This window comes from Dreissena polymorpha, chromosome 2 (genome assembly GCF_020536995.1).
Source record: "Dreissena polymorpha isolate Duluth1 chromosome 2, UMN_Dpol_1.0, whole genome shotgun sequence".
Taxonomy (NCBI): domain Eukaryota; kingdom Metazoa; phylum Mollusca; class Bivalvia; order Myida; family Dreissenidae; genus Dreissena; species Dreissena polymorpha.
In genome coordinates this window covers 10,004,048-10,018,459 of record NC_068356.1, presented here as the reverse complement: position 1 = coordinate 10,018,459, position 14,412 = coordinate 10,004,048, and the positions used below count along the sequence as shown (strand labels likewise).

General features: G+C 34.3%; 1 protein-coding gene across 6 annotated transcripts in view; it reads right to left on the bottom strand.

Moving 5' to 3' along the window:
- Positions 1–14,412, bottom strand: part of LOC127865825 (uncharacterized) — a 182,952-nt gene that overhangs the window by 84,051 nt on the left and 84,489 nt on the right. For 5 of the 6 annotated variants that reach the window (XM_052405850.1, XM_052405848.1, XM_052405849.1 and 2 more), the window contains exons 29-41: positions 13,758–13,858; positions 13,432–13,526; positions 12,348–12,487; positions 11,684–11,854; positions 10,843–10,934; positions 10,414–10,502; positions 8,112–8,290; positions 7,230–7,382; positions 3,435–3,566; positions 2,646–2,816; positions 2,096–2,180; positions 1,357–1,500; positions 402–897 (exon numbers count right to left, since the gene is read on the bottom strand). The exons of the other annotated variant lie outside the window; for it this stretch is intronic. In XM_052405850.1, coding sequence (XP_052261810.1) covers positions 402–897; positions 1,357–1,500; positions 2,096–2,180; positions 2,646–2,816; positions 3,435–3,566; positions 7,230–7,382; positions 8,112–8,290; positions 10,414–10,502; positions 10,843–10,934; positions 11,684–11,854; positions 12,348–12,487; positions 13,432–13,526; positions 13,758–13,858 — 2,048 coding nt within the window. The remainder of the gene's footprint in view (positions 1–401; positions 898–1,356; positions 1,501–2,095; positions 2,181–2,645; positions 2,817–3,434; positions 3,567–7,229; positions 7,383–8,111; positions 8,291–10,413; positions 10,503–10,842; positions 10,935–11,683; positions 11,855–12,347; positions 12,488–13,431; positions 13,527–13,757; positions 13,859–14,412) is intronic. 6 annotated transcript variants of the gene reach the window in all.

The window sequence follows — 14,412 nt, the reverse complement described above, 5'->3', positions numbered from 1 at the left end:
GTAGGTGGGGGTGATTTCGTATAAAATAGGTTATTCTCTAGTGATACGAAGATCCCGGATTCGTTCGCTCATCTGATATTGTTTTCATATTCTTTGCCAAAGACACACATTGCTTCTTTAAACCACTGTCAAGAAACGAACTCAGAAAAGCATCAGTTGGCCTTTGAACTACGATGGGATTATACTCAAACAGAAGACTTAAAATTTAATTAAACAATAACAATTGATATATCTTTAATATTTTATTTTGTAATGCAATGCTGTCTTAAATTTTATTTGAAATGGACCTTCAACTCTAAAAATGCAGTTAAAGAACTATTCATGCTGAGCAAATATCGTAAGCTGTTTACTATAATTGTTTATTTTGTTACAAAACAAGACTGTATGAATGTTTGCCTTACCAATCCACTGTCGTTTGATGCGTTCAGACGGTCACGCGACAGTTTGTCGTGATAATCGGGCTTTGGTGACAGTGGTGGACCATGGTAATCGGGTTCCGGAGAAATCCGGCCGTTTCCAGTATTTCTCGGAAACTGACTGTTTCGTGCTCTCGGAAGTCGCTCGCCAGACTCGGGAAATACCCTAACCATGTTTTGCTTGTAGTTGTCCATTGGTTTCTGCGTAGGTGGTGGATCTTTATCCTTTTTTGGAGAAGAGTACAGCGGATCGGAATCCCTCTGGTAAGACAATCGCCTTGCCTCTCGCGCCAACCTCATATCGACATGGTTATTAATGTCCGGTAGCGAACCAGATCGGCCATTCATTCCGGGCACATGACCGTTAAGGTCCCACGTAGAATCGGGGTCGCCTGATCTGAATGGCCTGGTGTAGTTTGGTTGAATTGGCTTAAACGGCCCACCGTTGTACGAATTGCGACTTTTGTCACGATCGGACTGTCTGAAATTTTAACATTGACATTTTTTTGTTTCGAAAAGCACAATTTAATTGTCTATAATGATAGCATCAGTAGTAATAACCGAAGAGAAATATAATACACAATTCATTTTTAATAGCAAGAGACAAGTTGCGAAAAGAACATGTAAAATACAAATAAAGAAATATTAGGATGGGCAATTTTGTACCTAATTCCATTTTTTTACCTTGCCCATACTTTCCCATTATTCGGCCCTGATGTAATAAATCGCATTTTTACTTAGCTTATACTGTCCCATTATTCGGCCCTAATGTAACCAATCGCATTTTTGTTACCTAGCTCATACTGTCTCATTCTTCTGCCTTAAGAAACGCGTTTGATGTATATTCACTGCCGCGTGTTTACCTAAATGCGCAGTCTTTACCATAAATTAAAACCATTCGTTTTTTTAAAGCATTTGTTAAATTTAAATTATTATTTACCTTAAATAATTCGTTGAGTTCTGCTTTGAATCCGAGCGAAGGTAGTTCCTGCCTAACAGCGAGTTATCGAATCCGTTCCTGTGATCCTTCTCTAGCTCCCTAAGCTTGATTGTCTCTGTATCTCGTGCCTTCTTGCTGCGAAGTCTCATAAACAAGATAACAATATACATTAATTGAATATTGTATATTGTTTGCTCTCTAATATACAGGTACCACTAATTTCATTTCACATATGTGAATGATGGACGAGCGATGGACATTAGCAGTGATCCACAAGTAAGCGACACCTTAAGTTGATTGTTCACTTTATTTAATATGACACTATGTCCTTCGTACAATGATTTTTGACATAACAAAAGTGGGCTACCATCGACAGGTCGTTTCTTTTCGATTATTACCATTTTGATTTATTTCATTGGCTACATTTTGCTAAGCAATCGCATATTTAGTGAAACGGCGTCATAAACATGACGAAAGGACAACATGGCAGTAACCAAGCTGTAACGATTCAGTAATAATTTAGGTTACGATATTCTTTTTTTTTAACTATCTCTGACACTCATTGTCATTTCGTTCCATATTTTTTATTGAATTTTATCCCATTGGTCAGCCCATATGAACATTTCCTCAAAAAAACATGACCGTAACAGAAACGCACGTTTTTGCATTTATATTTCACATGCGTTTTAATCTGCATTTTAATAGAAATTTATCATGATCATAATAGGACTCACAGTACCTGCACACGACGATGATGGTAATTATCAATATCAGGACGACGCTACCAAGACTTGCCCCTGTGGCGATCAGAGCTGTGTTGCTAGCTGGAAAAAAAGAGAGAAAAATACTCATATTATTGCACATCGCTAGTATGTAATGCAGTAAAAACAACACACACAGATTGATTTCACGATTTTTGTGTGTCAATTGATTGATAAATTTCATAAGTAATTATTGTGTCAAGCTAGCAACACAATGAGAAAATAATCACAATCTTTATTTGATATTGACGCGCATTTTCAGAATCTACATATTGTTTTAATGTCAGATATATAATGAATTTTAAGATTCGTTATATATTATTCTTTTTTAAGAAATACATATGCAGGTAATTTTTTTATCTATTCATAACAAAACATAATCTTTTTCTAAATGGTGTTTAACCAAAGTACAAGCAAAAAACAACCAATGTGACGCCTATAACATTTGTTCGCGTAAATCTTTTTTTTGTTGTATTTTCATTACGTTTTTTACGCAAAAATTTATCCTTTTCTAAATGGAAACCTTACACGAATCGGGTTTGTCGTATTGTTTCACATCCACTCCATCTTTAGCTTTTGTTGTTGTATCCGCTTTTGGCGATACATTTCTCTCGTTAGCTTCTGTAGTGGCCTTTGGTTTGTTCGTGTCGACTGAAGATGTCGTGCCTGTCTTTACCGGATAAATAGTCGGGAGGTGGGCTACTCACAAACGAAAACAATGTGTTAAAATAACTCATTTCGGATTTTGAATGTCAAGATTGCAAATTACTTTCACACTTTATTACTTTATAAGCGAGTATATATATATATATATAAATATATATATATATATATATATATATATATATATATATATATATATATATATATATATATATATATATATATATAGCTTATATGCCACTGATCCTGTAATCCTGTTTAAGTGTTTCAATGTATTTACAAGGCAGTTAAAAACAGCCATGAGAAACTCAGTAAAAAAATAATTAAAAACTCGAATACTGCATCATTATAAATTGAACTTTGTTTTAATCCACTTGGCATTATTTAGAAGTTCCAAAAACAATTGTGAACAGGCTGGCATTGCTGCACATTATACAAATTCTTTTTGAGGAAATATTGCACAAAAGCTAGTATATTTGATTTTCTTTAATGCATAACAGACTAAGCATATTATATGGAGGAATGTATTTTTTTAAACACTCAATAGGAAATAAAAGTTTGCATCCCATATAATCTACTATATCAATGATGGTTTTGTAAAATAGGGTGTCATAGGATATAAACTGGTGTTGGCTTTATAAGGATTTACATTACTTTGTTCGGCAGATGAAGGAGTATTGGTAACGTCATAATCTGGTCTAGAAGTTGATTTTAAATAACTAGACGGCATTATAGTTGTCGTAATTTCTGACCCCACTGTAGTTGATGTAATTTCCGGAAAGTCGGCTGGGGAAAACAAGAAAAATAAAAATATTTTATGGATCACTTCATTAACAACACATGTGTACAGCCGAGTTAAATTCTATCATATAGACAAGTACATGCTTTTATGGTTAATTGTATGGCATACGTGTAATTTACGAAAATCAGCTTTTTTTTATCACACCATTATTAACTATGGGTTTACACCTATATGGTTAGCTCACCACGCAGAGCTATAAAGGCCTCCTCAAACATAGGCGAAAGTCTCCCGACGTGTACTTGCGAATAACACCTCAGCAAAATTCGTTCTCATTAGTATATGTACGTTGCACATCGTTGGTGGTGTTTGTATGGATGCGTTTTGGAGCGTTTGCGTCCGTTGCGATTAGTTCTGTTAGTCGAAAAATTTTAAACATGTTCAAAAATTGTTGGCGAATAAAAGTTTCGTCTATCGCTCGTTAAAATTCGTTTTAATACGTTAGCCGATCGGAAAGTCTTCGCATAGCGTTCGTCAACTGGCGTTAGAGGTCGCAGCTCTCAGCTAATTTGCATATCATGATTACTTGATTTGCATATCAAGCGAAAGAGGACGATCCGAAAACAAATCTTTGCGATAGCTTGCAAACTTTTGCGAACTATAGCGAGGATTTGCGTATTTTAGCGAATTGAATCCGACGCATTTAAGCGATTTATAACGATAAGTTAACGTTCAGAAAACGAACGGTATACGCTCGTAAAAGAATCAATCCGAAGAGTAACTACGATAGGCGAATCTATGCGAATCCATCCGAATAATAGCGCTCCTGATTGTTTTAGTAGTTTGTGCAGACATATGCCTATATTTCATATATATAGTGTTGAAGGTATCATAATTTCTTCGATATACAACGCCTGAAACTGCAGCATGTTGCTGCTATGGCCAATCAAGAAGTAGTCCAGCAATAACTAAACATACACCGCTTTCTCAGAGGCCGACTAAGGTGGAGAAGAGGAGCCAGAGCACGTAATATCTGAAGAAGAGTATGGCTGCATTCCGGGAGACGGCACCAATTTGGCATCTATGATCAGCTCATGGTTGAGCTTTGAAGTGAATCCTTGAACATTTAAGACATTCGTCCGCATGCCTACTGAAATGTACGATATAAATTTAGGAAGGTTCGTCATCGCCTCGTGAAACAACACACTCGGTGCAGGGAGCCCTTGGATCCAGGGCTAAAGTTAGCTGTCACACTACGTCACCTGGTTTCTGGTGTCAAGTCCTCAGACATGCAGTATTCCTGGCGGGTCGCTGAGAATACCCTCTCTGTAGTGGTCAGAGACGTGTGTCATGCTATATGTGAAGAATATGTTGATGAGGTTATGACAGCATAGACACCTAAAGAATGGAGACAACTGGCTGATTGTTTCCTCAAGAATTGGAACTTTCCAAATTGCGTTGCTGCTATTGATTGCAAGCACATAGCTATCAGAAAGCCTGCCAGCACTGGTTCCTTATATAATAATTATAAGGGATTCTTTAGCATCATCTTACTGGCCATTGTCGACTCGGACTTCAAATTCGTATGGTGTGATCTGGTTACATAAATTAAATACATTTAGTGCTGTTTTCAATGTAAGTTGTATACTGACAAGTCCTTATTCTTTTGTATTTTCAGGATACGGTTCAAGTGGAGATACCAATATTTATAATGAATCAGAATTCCTTCAAATGGTGCAGGATGGTTCCATTGGATTTCCAGACCCACAACCCTTTCCAAATGACACCGTCGACATGCCCTATTTCTTGGTTGAAGATGCGCTTTCAGCCTTAGCGATACCATGAAGAAACCCTATGGACATAGAGTCCTGACAAGAGACGAAAGCATCCTGAACTACCGGTTATTGAGGTCTAGGAGAGTATCAGAAATTGCATTTGGGATTTTTGCCAACCGATTCCAGGTACAGTAAAGTTCCGCTATTAAGACCAGGCAATATAGTACTCAATAGCGAAGTGGTCTTAATATCGGACCATTTTCCTTCATAAAGTAAACATTTGGGACTTGAATATTGTCAAAAAACGCATAATGATTTAAATCTTCGAAGTGGTCTTAATAGCGGAACTTTACTGCAATACCCTTTTTCAAAACACAATTTCATTAATAAAAGAAATGTTTACGTTAACTTTAAACACAACAATACTGGTCATCTGTAATTTCAGATACTTCTCACAAAGATGAACCACAGTAAGGCTGGTTGTAAAGACATGCTGCATTCTCCACAACTTGATGAGGATCAGGTACCCCACCATGCAAAATGCACTGGTTGACCATGATGATAGAAGAGGCGATCTGGTTCCTGGGCAATTGAGAAGAGGTCGCAACTAGGAGGATACCAGGAATTTCAATACCAGGGGCCACAACAAAGCAATCAAAAAAGGCAAGATTGTGAGAAACACTCTGAAGCACTGGGTCAACTCTCCAGCGGGATATGTGCCATAGCAGGACAGGATGGTGCCACATTAGAGATTGAAATAAAGTGTAACATATTAGTGGAATAAATTAATAAATAGTATTGTTGTTTTTGTATTGGCTTTATAAAGTGAAGTAATAGTAAAAGTAAGACACGACATTTAAGCTAAATCTTTAATGAAAATTTCCTCATGCATAATCAACATGCATAGTCGAGTCGGAAAAAAGTTAGTCTATATCAAAACGCCGGGATGCAGAAACACCGTTTCGGAAATATTCGGCGGTATGCGTAAGGTAGCGCTTACATTCGTAACTTTACGCTCTTAATAGCTCCTAATCGCTAACCGAAAGAATGAATATTATTTGCGCGACCTAATGCTTTTTAGCGAATTGCAGTAACTGTTCGTCAAACTTCGTAAATCATTCGCATCAAATAGTTCCTCTACGTTCACCTGTCGCTATAATATTGCACAATGCAACAAATTTTCAAACAATTTCGGTAAGAATTCGCTTAATTTCATAAATTTACCCTTTTTGCCAGGCTTCGTCATATGGATTCGTCTATGTGTGAGGAGGCTTTAAAGGCCCATCTACACTATACTATTGAATGATTGCTAGATTCTTTATCATAGGTGTTAAGTAGGTGTTTAATGAAAAGTATATCCAATAAACAACTTATCGCAAATTTGAACAAACAGACACTTCTACTTATTGTAAATGTAGAATTAAATCATAGCCATAAAAAGTATTATTAACATTTAAGCCCTCATCAAAGACCCAGACGTTTATGTTTGAAAGAAATGGAATGTCCGATTAAATATATAAATGATCTTAAACTACATTATCATAAATCTTGTACATTGCTTCGACTAGAAATTGCAACCTAATTAAGAACATACTAAGTCTGCGCGATAATTGAATCATCATGGATTACTGAGTATTTAGAACTACTCTGAGGGATCTGATTATTAAGATTTATGTCATCTTTTAAAAAGATACCTGCATGCATGTTAATATTAAGTCCGTCCGTAAAATAAAATATGTACATTTACGCGTTTGTCAATACTTATTGAGTAAAAGGTGGTCTATTTAAGGTATGAGATTTTGAAAAGTGAATGTAATAACACTCAAGTCGGCGTTACCTTTTGTTGGAATATTCCTAAGACTGTTTTATGTTAAATTTATAAAACGTGGAAAGAGCTTGTATTACAATTTATAATTTAAATATTCTGTACTGTACCTGGACGTTTGCACGTATAACAGGACGTTTCGTTTATAAAGGTGTTGTTGACATAACCAGGCTTGCAGCTGCATGCCACCGTTTTGGAGTTGTTAGTACACGTTGTTGTATTTGTGTCGCACGCTTTCGAAATAGTACACAAATCTTTGGTTTCTAAAAAGACAACGAATGGTATTTAACAGTCGCAGATTCGTTTTTTACCACATTTCTGAATATCGAAGAGTCAACAAATATTCGGAAACGTCTGATGAACTCTACTCAAGAAGATAACTGTCCATGTTTCGTGCTAGTTTTTCAGTTGACATAATTGTTATAGTTTGTAAATAACTGGTTTCACATCGTGGAATATAGCATACTTTTACAAAAGTAACTCTAAGGAAAGGACAAATACTTTTTTGTCTATTAATATGTTGTGTTGAAATACATTTTAAAATAATATGAGTTTCATTTCGGTAAAATATCTGCTGCATCTTAAGTTCGTTCACACAAACAGATACATTCGGAACATGAACTGTACACACTTTCAAGTAAATAAAACAAAACTAGTTTTAGTTTTCAAAACAGTTATAAGCAATAGTCTCCCATATAATAACAACTGACGACAAACGTGTGTATACAGTCCTATTTTAAAGAAACCGAATGAACATTTTCCGTTAAAAATATTTTATGTCGTTGACAGAAACATTTCAGAGGAGTCTAATACAGCAAACAATAAGAAAGTATAAATAAAATAATGATGGTTTTCTATTAAGTGCATGCGGTTCATTTACTTAGGGTTGACAACAGCAGAAACATCTGGCACGTGCACAACGTTTTTATACCAAAAGTTGATCAAATCTTATCAGATTTAAAGTAGTTTAGTAATTCAACATTAAAACGTACCATCAATATTAACGGTTGAATTGAAGATTATACCGAAAGTCGTGTTTAAATAAGCATTTTCTGCGCTGTAGCAAGACGAATTCACATGTGTGCAGTTTTCCCATGCTTGTGTAATATCTGTTTCGTTTTTACTTTCATTAGTATGAACTATGAACTCGACTTCTTGTTGTGTCGTGGATCTGAAAACGAACATCGTAATCGGGATATCGAACATCAATTCGATTAGTAAACCGGAAAACAAATTGCATTATATTTTGCTCAAAAGGAACAGCGACACAATAACAGACGGTGCGATATATTTAAAACAGTATTTACTGGAACTATTTTACAGACAATACAGCGGTTTCTGATGAAACGTTTTCGGAGTAAAAATCACGATCTCTACGGGTTTCATGAACAGATATAAGGTACTTTATAGTCATGGCAGGTCCCAAATTTTTATTTCAGTCATTATTTTTACTGTCGGTAGCAATCACAATGTCGGACAACTGAAGAATAACACACCATATGCCTTTCTATACAGATAACGAGTTTTAATAACCTTAATCTCGAGTTGGTTTTTTTAGTCATTAATTATTTATGACTATTCGGACAGGTTCGCTTTTTTTCTGTAACGAAAGCAACCACAATTATAGTTAGACGAATAAACTGAATGAACGTGCATTCATTTCATGTGGCCCACTATCGACATAACGATTTTCATATACCTAGATTAAGGGTTGTTGCGGCAGTTTATTTAACTGAAGATATATTTATAGCAACACCGATGATGCTATTATCACAACAAAATATTTTTGTTATCAGTGTCAGAAATGACCGAGTTGGTTCATAATACAAATGTCAGTGGTTCGATCCCAGGCGGGGTTAACTTTTTTGTTACTTTCTTTTCTTTCATTCATTTCATACTTGTTTTACACTGGAGCTCTTTAGACCTGTTGTTTACATTTATCAATTTAAAGCATTTAAACAGAAACTTCAAAACATGCCGAAATCTGTGAACATGTAAGTTATTCATGATTATGGTTGAGTTTGATACTGTATGGTATTATGTTTGTGATTAGAAATTGTTTTTTATTCATGTCTTTTGGTAAGCTGTTGTGATCCCCGTTAAGATTGTAAACAATTTCTAATGTTTATGTATATTTCTGACAATCTATGTACCGGTACTTGGGTTTTGTCTTATTGCTTTTTTTTAATGAAATTTGACGTCTAGACGGTAGGGATAATTAAAACAAAAATATCTCTGTTAAAAGTGCGGTGACCCCCTTTTTTATTTGTGTTTTATGATGACAATACGTAGATGAACATATTTTAGCAGTTTCGCAGTATTCTATTTAGCAGATTTTTTTTTAAATTCCATTTATGTGATTAAAATAGTAACAAAATGATGTTTTTTTGGGGACATAAAAAAATAAAAGATAAATTTCTTAAAATGTAACTTGTGTACTCCATTTTATTGGTAGTGCGTGGTTTAATTAAATGGTATATGATATATATTAGCTTAAATAATATCTACATGTTGCCAATTTCATAGGTTATTAATTATTTTTAAGCAATTAGAGATTTTTCAGTTTTATTGAAAAAGTACATGTTATATAATGGTGAATAAAATCAAAACAAGGCCGGTGACCCTTGTTCTTATTTCATTTGTCATATAGTATTTATATGTATATCTTAAGTATAAATTTTTGACAAAATCTATTTGGTGGAAAAAATCAGCAAGACTTCAGCAACACCCCTTAAATACTGCTTTAAGTATAAAGATCATGAGTTCCACAAGTAGATATTTAATTGTGTCTGGATACGTTCACAATGCATACAAACAGCACATAGTAAATATAAACCTAATTCAATTTCTATTTGTTCTTAAACAGCGGTAATTATCTGCTCCGTTTAAGGGACTAATTTTCAAATATACGTATTTAAGTATGTGATTACATTTCGTACTCTGACATATTTAAACAAAATGACAAAAGTGCTTGAATTGTAAATATTGAAAGAAAATATAAATATATTTAAATATATTATTTAAAAAAAGTATATTTTGAAGGAATTTTAAAAGAAAAGTTCAGAAGCACACTAAATGAGTAAATTCGTAAGCGTTAAAAAACGCTTTAAATTTTTCAAATTTAACTGGTCACGGCTGCGTTAAAGCATAAGGGTATTAACATTAAATGTCTTTATCGATTTGGTTATCTTTAACTTTTAGAATGACTGATAGAAAACTTAATTTCCGTAAATTTGCGAAAAGGCTACTAAAGATAAAATACAAATAGTGAATTCTCACAAAGCTCATAGTTACCTTTTTCTACGTGCGTTGCCAGAAAATAATCGCACTATTTCGACCCAAATCTTGTCATTCGGAAACATTGTCCGGTAAATATATGTTATCTGCAATTAAAAGGGCGCATATAATGTCGTTACATTAACCATGTAAAGGCGATGACACTATGCTTTGAATTTGAATTATACAAAATTAAACAATGTTTTAATGTTTTATATATTCATCCAATACAAAGCCACGACAAATATAATTAATAATACGACGATGTTCTAAAATAATCAATAATCCGGACTATACAAACGATATGATGTAAACGAAATTGTACAATCCCTTGTGTAGCATGTACATGCTTAAAGTGATATTTAGTGCCTCGTACACCGATTGAGCCTCTAACTAAATATGTTAGGATTAACCGGAACTAATACATTGGTAGTGGATAAAGTTTACCTGCTGTTTTACCGTTTCCTTTAAAGATGAGTTGTCTGAATTTGTGTTGACCTCGATTGTAATACTGACTGTGGCAAAATACGCAAACTCCTCTGAAGTGAAGACAACACGACGGGTGTATCAAAATTTAAAAGGAGACGGTTTCGGTTTTGATTCGAATGATAGCAGATTTTAGTAATTTACATTCTGCCCACATCGTTTGAACAAATTCTTAAGAATTGAATAGTATGACTGATAAGCTTATGATATCTAAATATAAGTAACAGTTGTGGAAGTTTTAACTATTGAGTTTTAACAACTTAAGATAAAACACGTGAAAACATGTCTTTAACATATCTGAAAATAAGCAAATACAATACTAAAGGCTTGAACGACATTTCATACATATATTGTATTTATATATTCAATGGTAACTCGCGTATGCTCACCATTTATTACATATTAAGCAATTTAACATTTTATGGACTAATGTAAGCTCAAACTTAGAATTTTCGAATGTTCGTTCCCTTTTTTAAATAACGCATTTTCCGTCATGTTTGAAAACCAGAACTTAAGAAACTTTTCCTAACTGACATTCATTGATAAGTTGTTGAATATTGATTTTATTTGCTGAATTTCCATGTAAAATGAAGTCCCTACTTTCATTGTCTTTAGTTCGGACAATTTAACTTACCGTACAAGTGTGTCCCATTGTTTGCTAATTAAGCAATAAACAAGGGCACAACCTTTTACTGGGAGTTCGTATATATGCTATAAACGACTTTACCATAACATATGTGTCAAACATAGGGAATGCATGTTTATCGTATGAAGGCAAGTATAAGGTCGTCGGCGCTCTTACCTTTGCTTTCTTTAACAGGTTCACAAATGCCAACACCCTTAACATACTTGACGTCCTTATACCCAGTGCGACAGTTGCATGACACTATTCCTTTTGCCTTATCGAACACGCATATAGCGGAGTTGAAATCACAGTCTTTTGAGTGTAATTTGCATTGATCCACATATACTTCTGAAATAAAAATCACATCTTGCTGTAAAACAAGTGATAATTATGCAAATACATTTAAAGAATACTCGTATAATAGCTTATGCTTGTTACTTCCAATGTAAGTGTATAAGTTTTTATGAACTTCGAAATCTGTATAACCTTTCATCCATTTAGTAATTATGAATTTAACATATGTATCTTTCTAACAAAAACACATTGTTCTTCATTCAGATGCTTATACGAAGGGATTAATAGATGTATGTACACATTTAAAATATATATTTTAGTGTGTTGTAACATCATTTTGTTTTGTAAACAAAATAATGAAATTTTAACAAACGTCGTTTGTGTTACATATAAAATATACCCATACAAGCCTAAGTGTCTAATCAAAGTATCTTTTACGTATGAAACCGAAGTATATCCAAGTTATGAAAAGATCTATTATTTAACTTGACTTTGCATATATATTTATATGTGAGCCATTTAAACGTTATTACTATTACTAACATACCTGTTTTACTCAACGAAATAACTAGTATGTTGCCGGCAACAATGGTTCGTTGAGATGAATTTGATTTTTCAAACACAGTTTTTAAGGCTGAGTCGTTGGACATCGTTGAAAGGATTACAGTGACATTGATTGAGATATTGCTAAAGTAAAAAAGGTAAAGGTAAAGATCTTTTTTATTATAGTGTCACCCCTATTGAAAGGGCCAGTCAATCTGACTTATGAGACACTTTTTGCGTGTATACCATGTACCTCCCAACTCCTATCACTATGCCAGACGCCAGGCGGATAGAAGTCGGTAACCATTCATGTTTAACGCTCGCGGCTCACGAGCCGGCCTAATCGGAACAAGTCCCATGACAAACATCCATCCTTAGACAAACGCTCCCCATGGGGATCGAACCTACGACCTCCCGATCCCAAGGCGGGCGCCTTATCCACTAGGCCACGGCGATCGGTAAAGTAAAATGCACTATTTATGTAAATTAATCATATTGATAGTGTAATAATTTGATTCCAATATAAAATGTTTTACTTACAGTACTATCTAAAATCACAGTGTACACTCTATTCAAGCATACTACTAAACCTTGTTAAAGCGATGTCTTCTGTCATTTAACCCTCTAACTTAAAGAAGTTTAGTTCGCTCCCTGCTTAGTTGTTGAATTTTTCTTTTCTCTTTTTTCATAAAATTGTTTTTATGAAGTACCTTTTCGTTAGCATAATGTGGTCAAACACGTGTCTTGATGAGTCCTGACCCGATTATACTCTCCAAAATAATGCAATCGTTTAAAATAAACTATTTATTATGTCGGCCCTTTAACATTCAAATGTTTGGCTAAAAGTAGGTTATGCGTAGACATGCACGCACAAACGGATCAATTCATTATAATGCAATAATGAAGGCTAGTATTTTTTCAATATTATCAAGAATGTTCTTAGTTTATCTGTTTGAATAAAAGACACCGTAAAGACTACCAGGTAGCTAACACGTAGATAGAATTTTAAGTGATGCGAACTTTTACACGCCAGAATTCATGCATTCATGAATTAATAATACATCAATTTCTACAAAACAAACAATTACCCATTTGTTGGATGATAGTACCCGTCCGGTAACAGTTCAACTGGGTATTGGACTTTTCCACCAAGTGTTTGGCTTGTATTCAGAATGTCTGTAAGCTATAGCGAAAGGACCAAAACGCACACGATTGACATGACTCAAATGAGCATGTGTGATAATTTGTCATCGTCAGTAATAAACATGTTTTAGTATACTGATAACAACAAATACATGTATGAAGCGCTTTAACGACATTATAAAATCTACAGACATTTCTTTAAATTTAGAAATTAATGTATTGTTTGAGAGAAGACATTGGGCGCGCTTACTTTCTCCTTAACGATAAGTACCTTTTTAATAAGAAGGTCTTGGATTTCCTTATCAGATAGTTGGCCGCCTCCTGGAAGACTTATCTCTTGAACCTCAAACTGCATCGGATACCTGTATATTTCTGCAACGCAATACGATTTTTTGAGATAAACATTGTATTGTACAAAATAATTGTGTGACGCTTTTACTTAATTTACAATTCGAAAGTTCGTATTTCTTGTTCCATTAAATCATCATTTTACTGAAACGTCAACTTAATGTTTCTTTGATCGCAAACATTTCACGGCATTATACAGACACGAGGTTTGGTACATACAAACCTAATAATGTAGCTAATCAAAAATGACGGCATATGGCCGACGCTTCCAATACATAAATTTAAAGTGTTGTTGAGATGCAATATTAAAGAAAAAATGACTTATTGATCAAAATGATTATAACTTACCGATCCATGATACAAATAATTATTCAGTCAAACCTTTGGCAGTTATTTACGACAAATCATATAAACATTATTAGAATTTTGATGGTGTTGACAAAGGTATGACTGTAAGATTAGGATGTCCAAATTTCGTGATACATTCAACACCGATGCATTATGACACTTAAGTATGGTTATGCCAAATATATTGTTGATGCATAATGTACTGATAACAATCTTAAACAAATACAAAC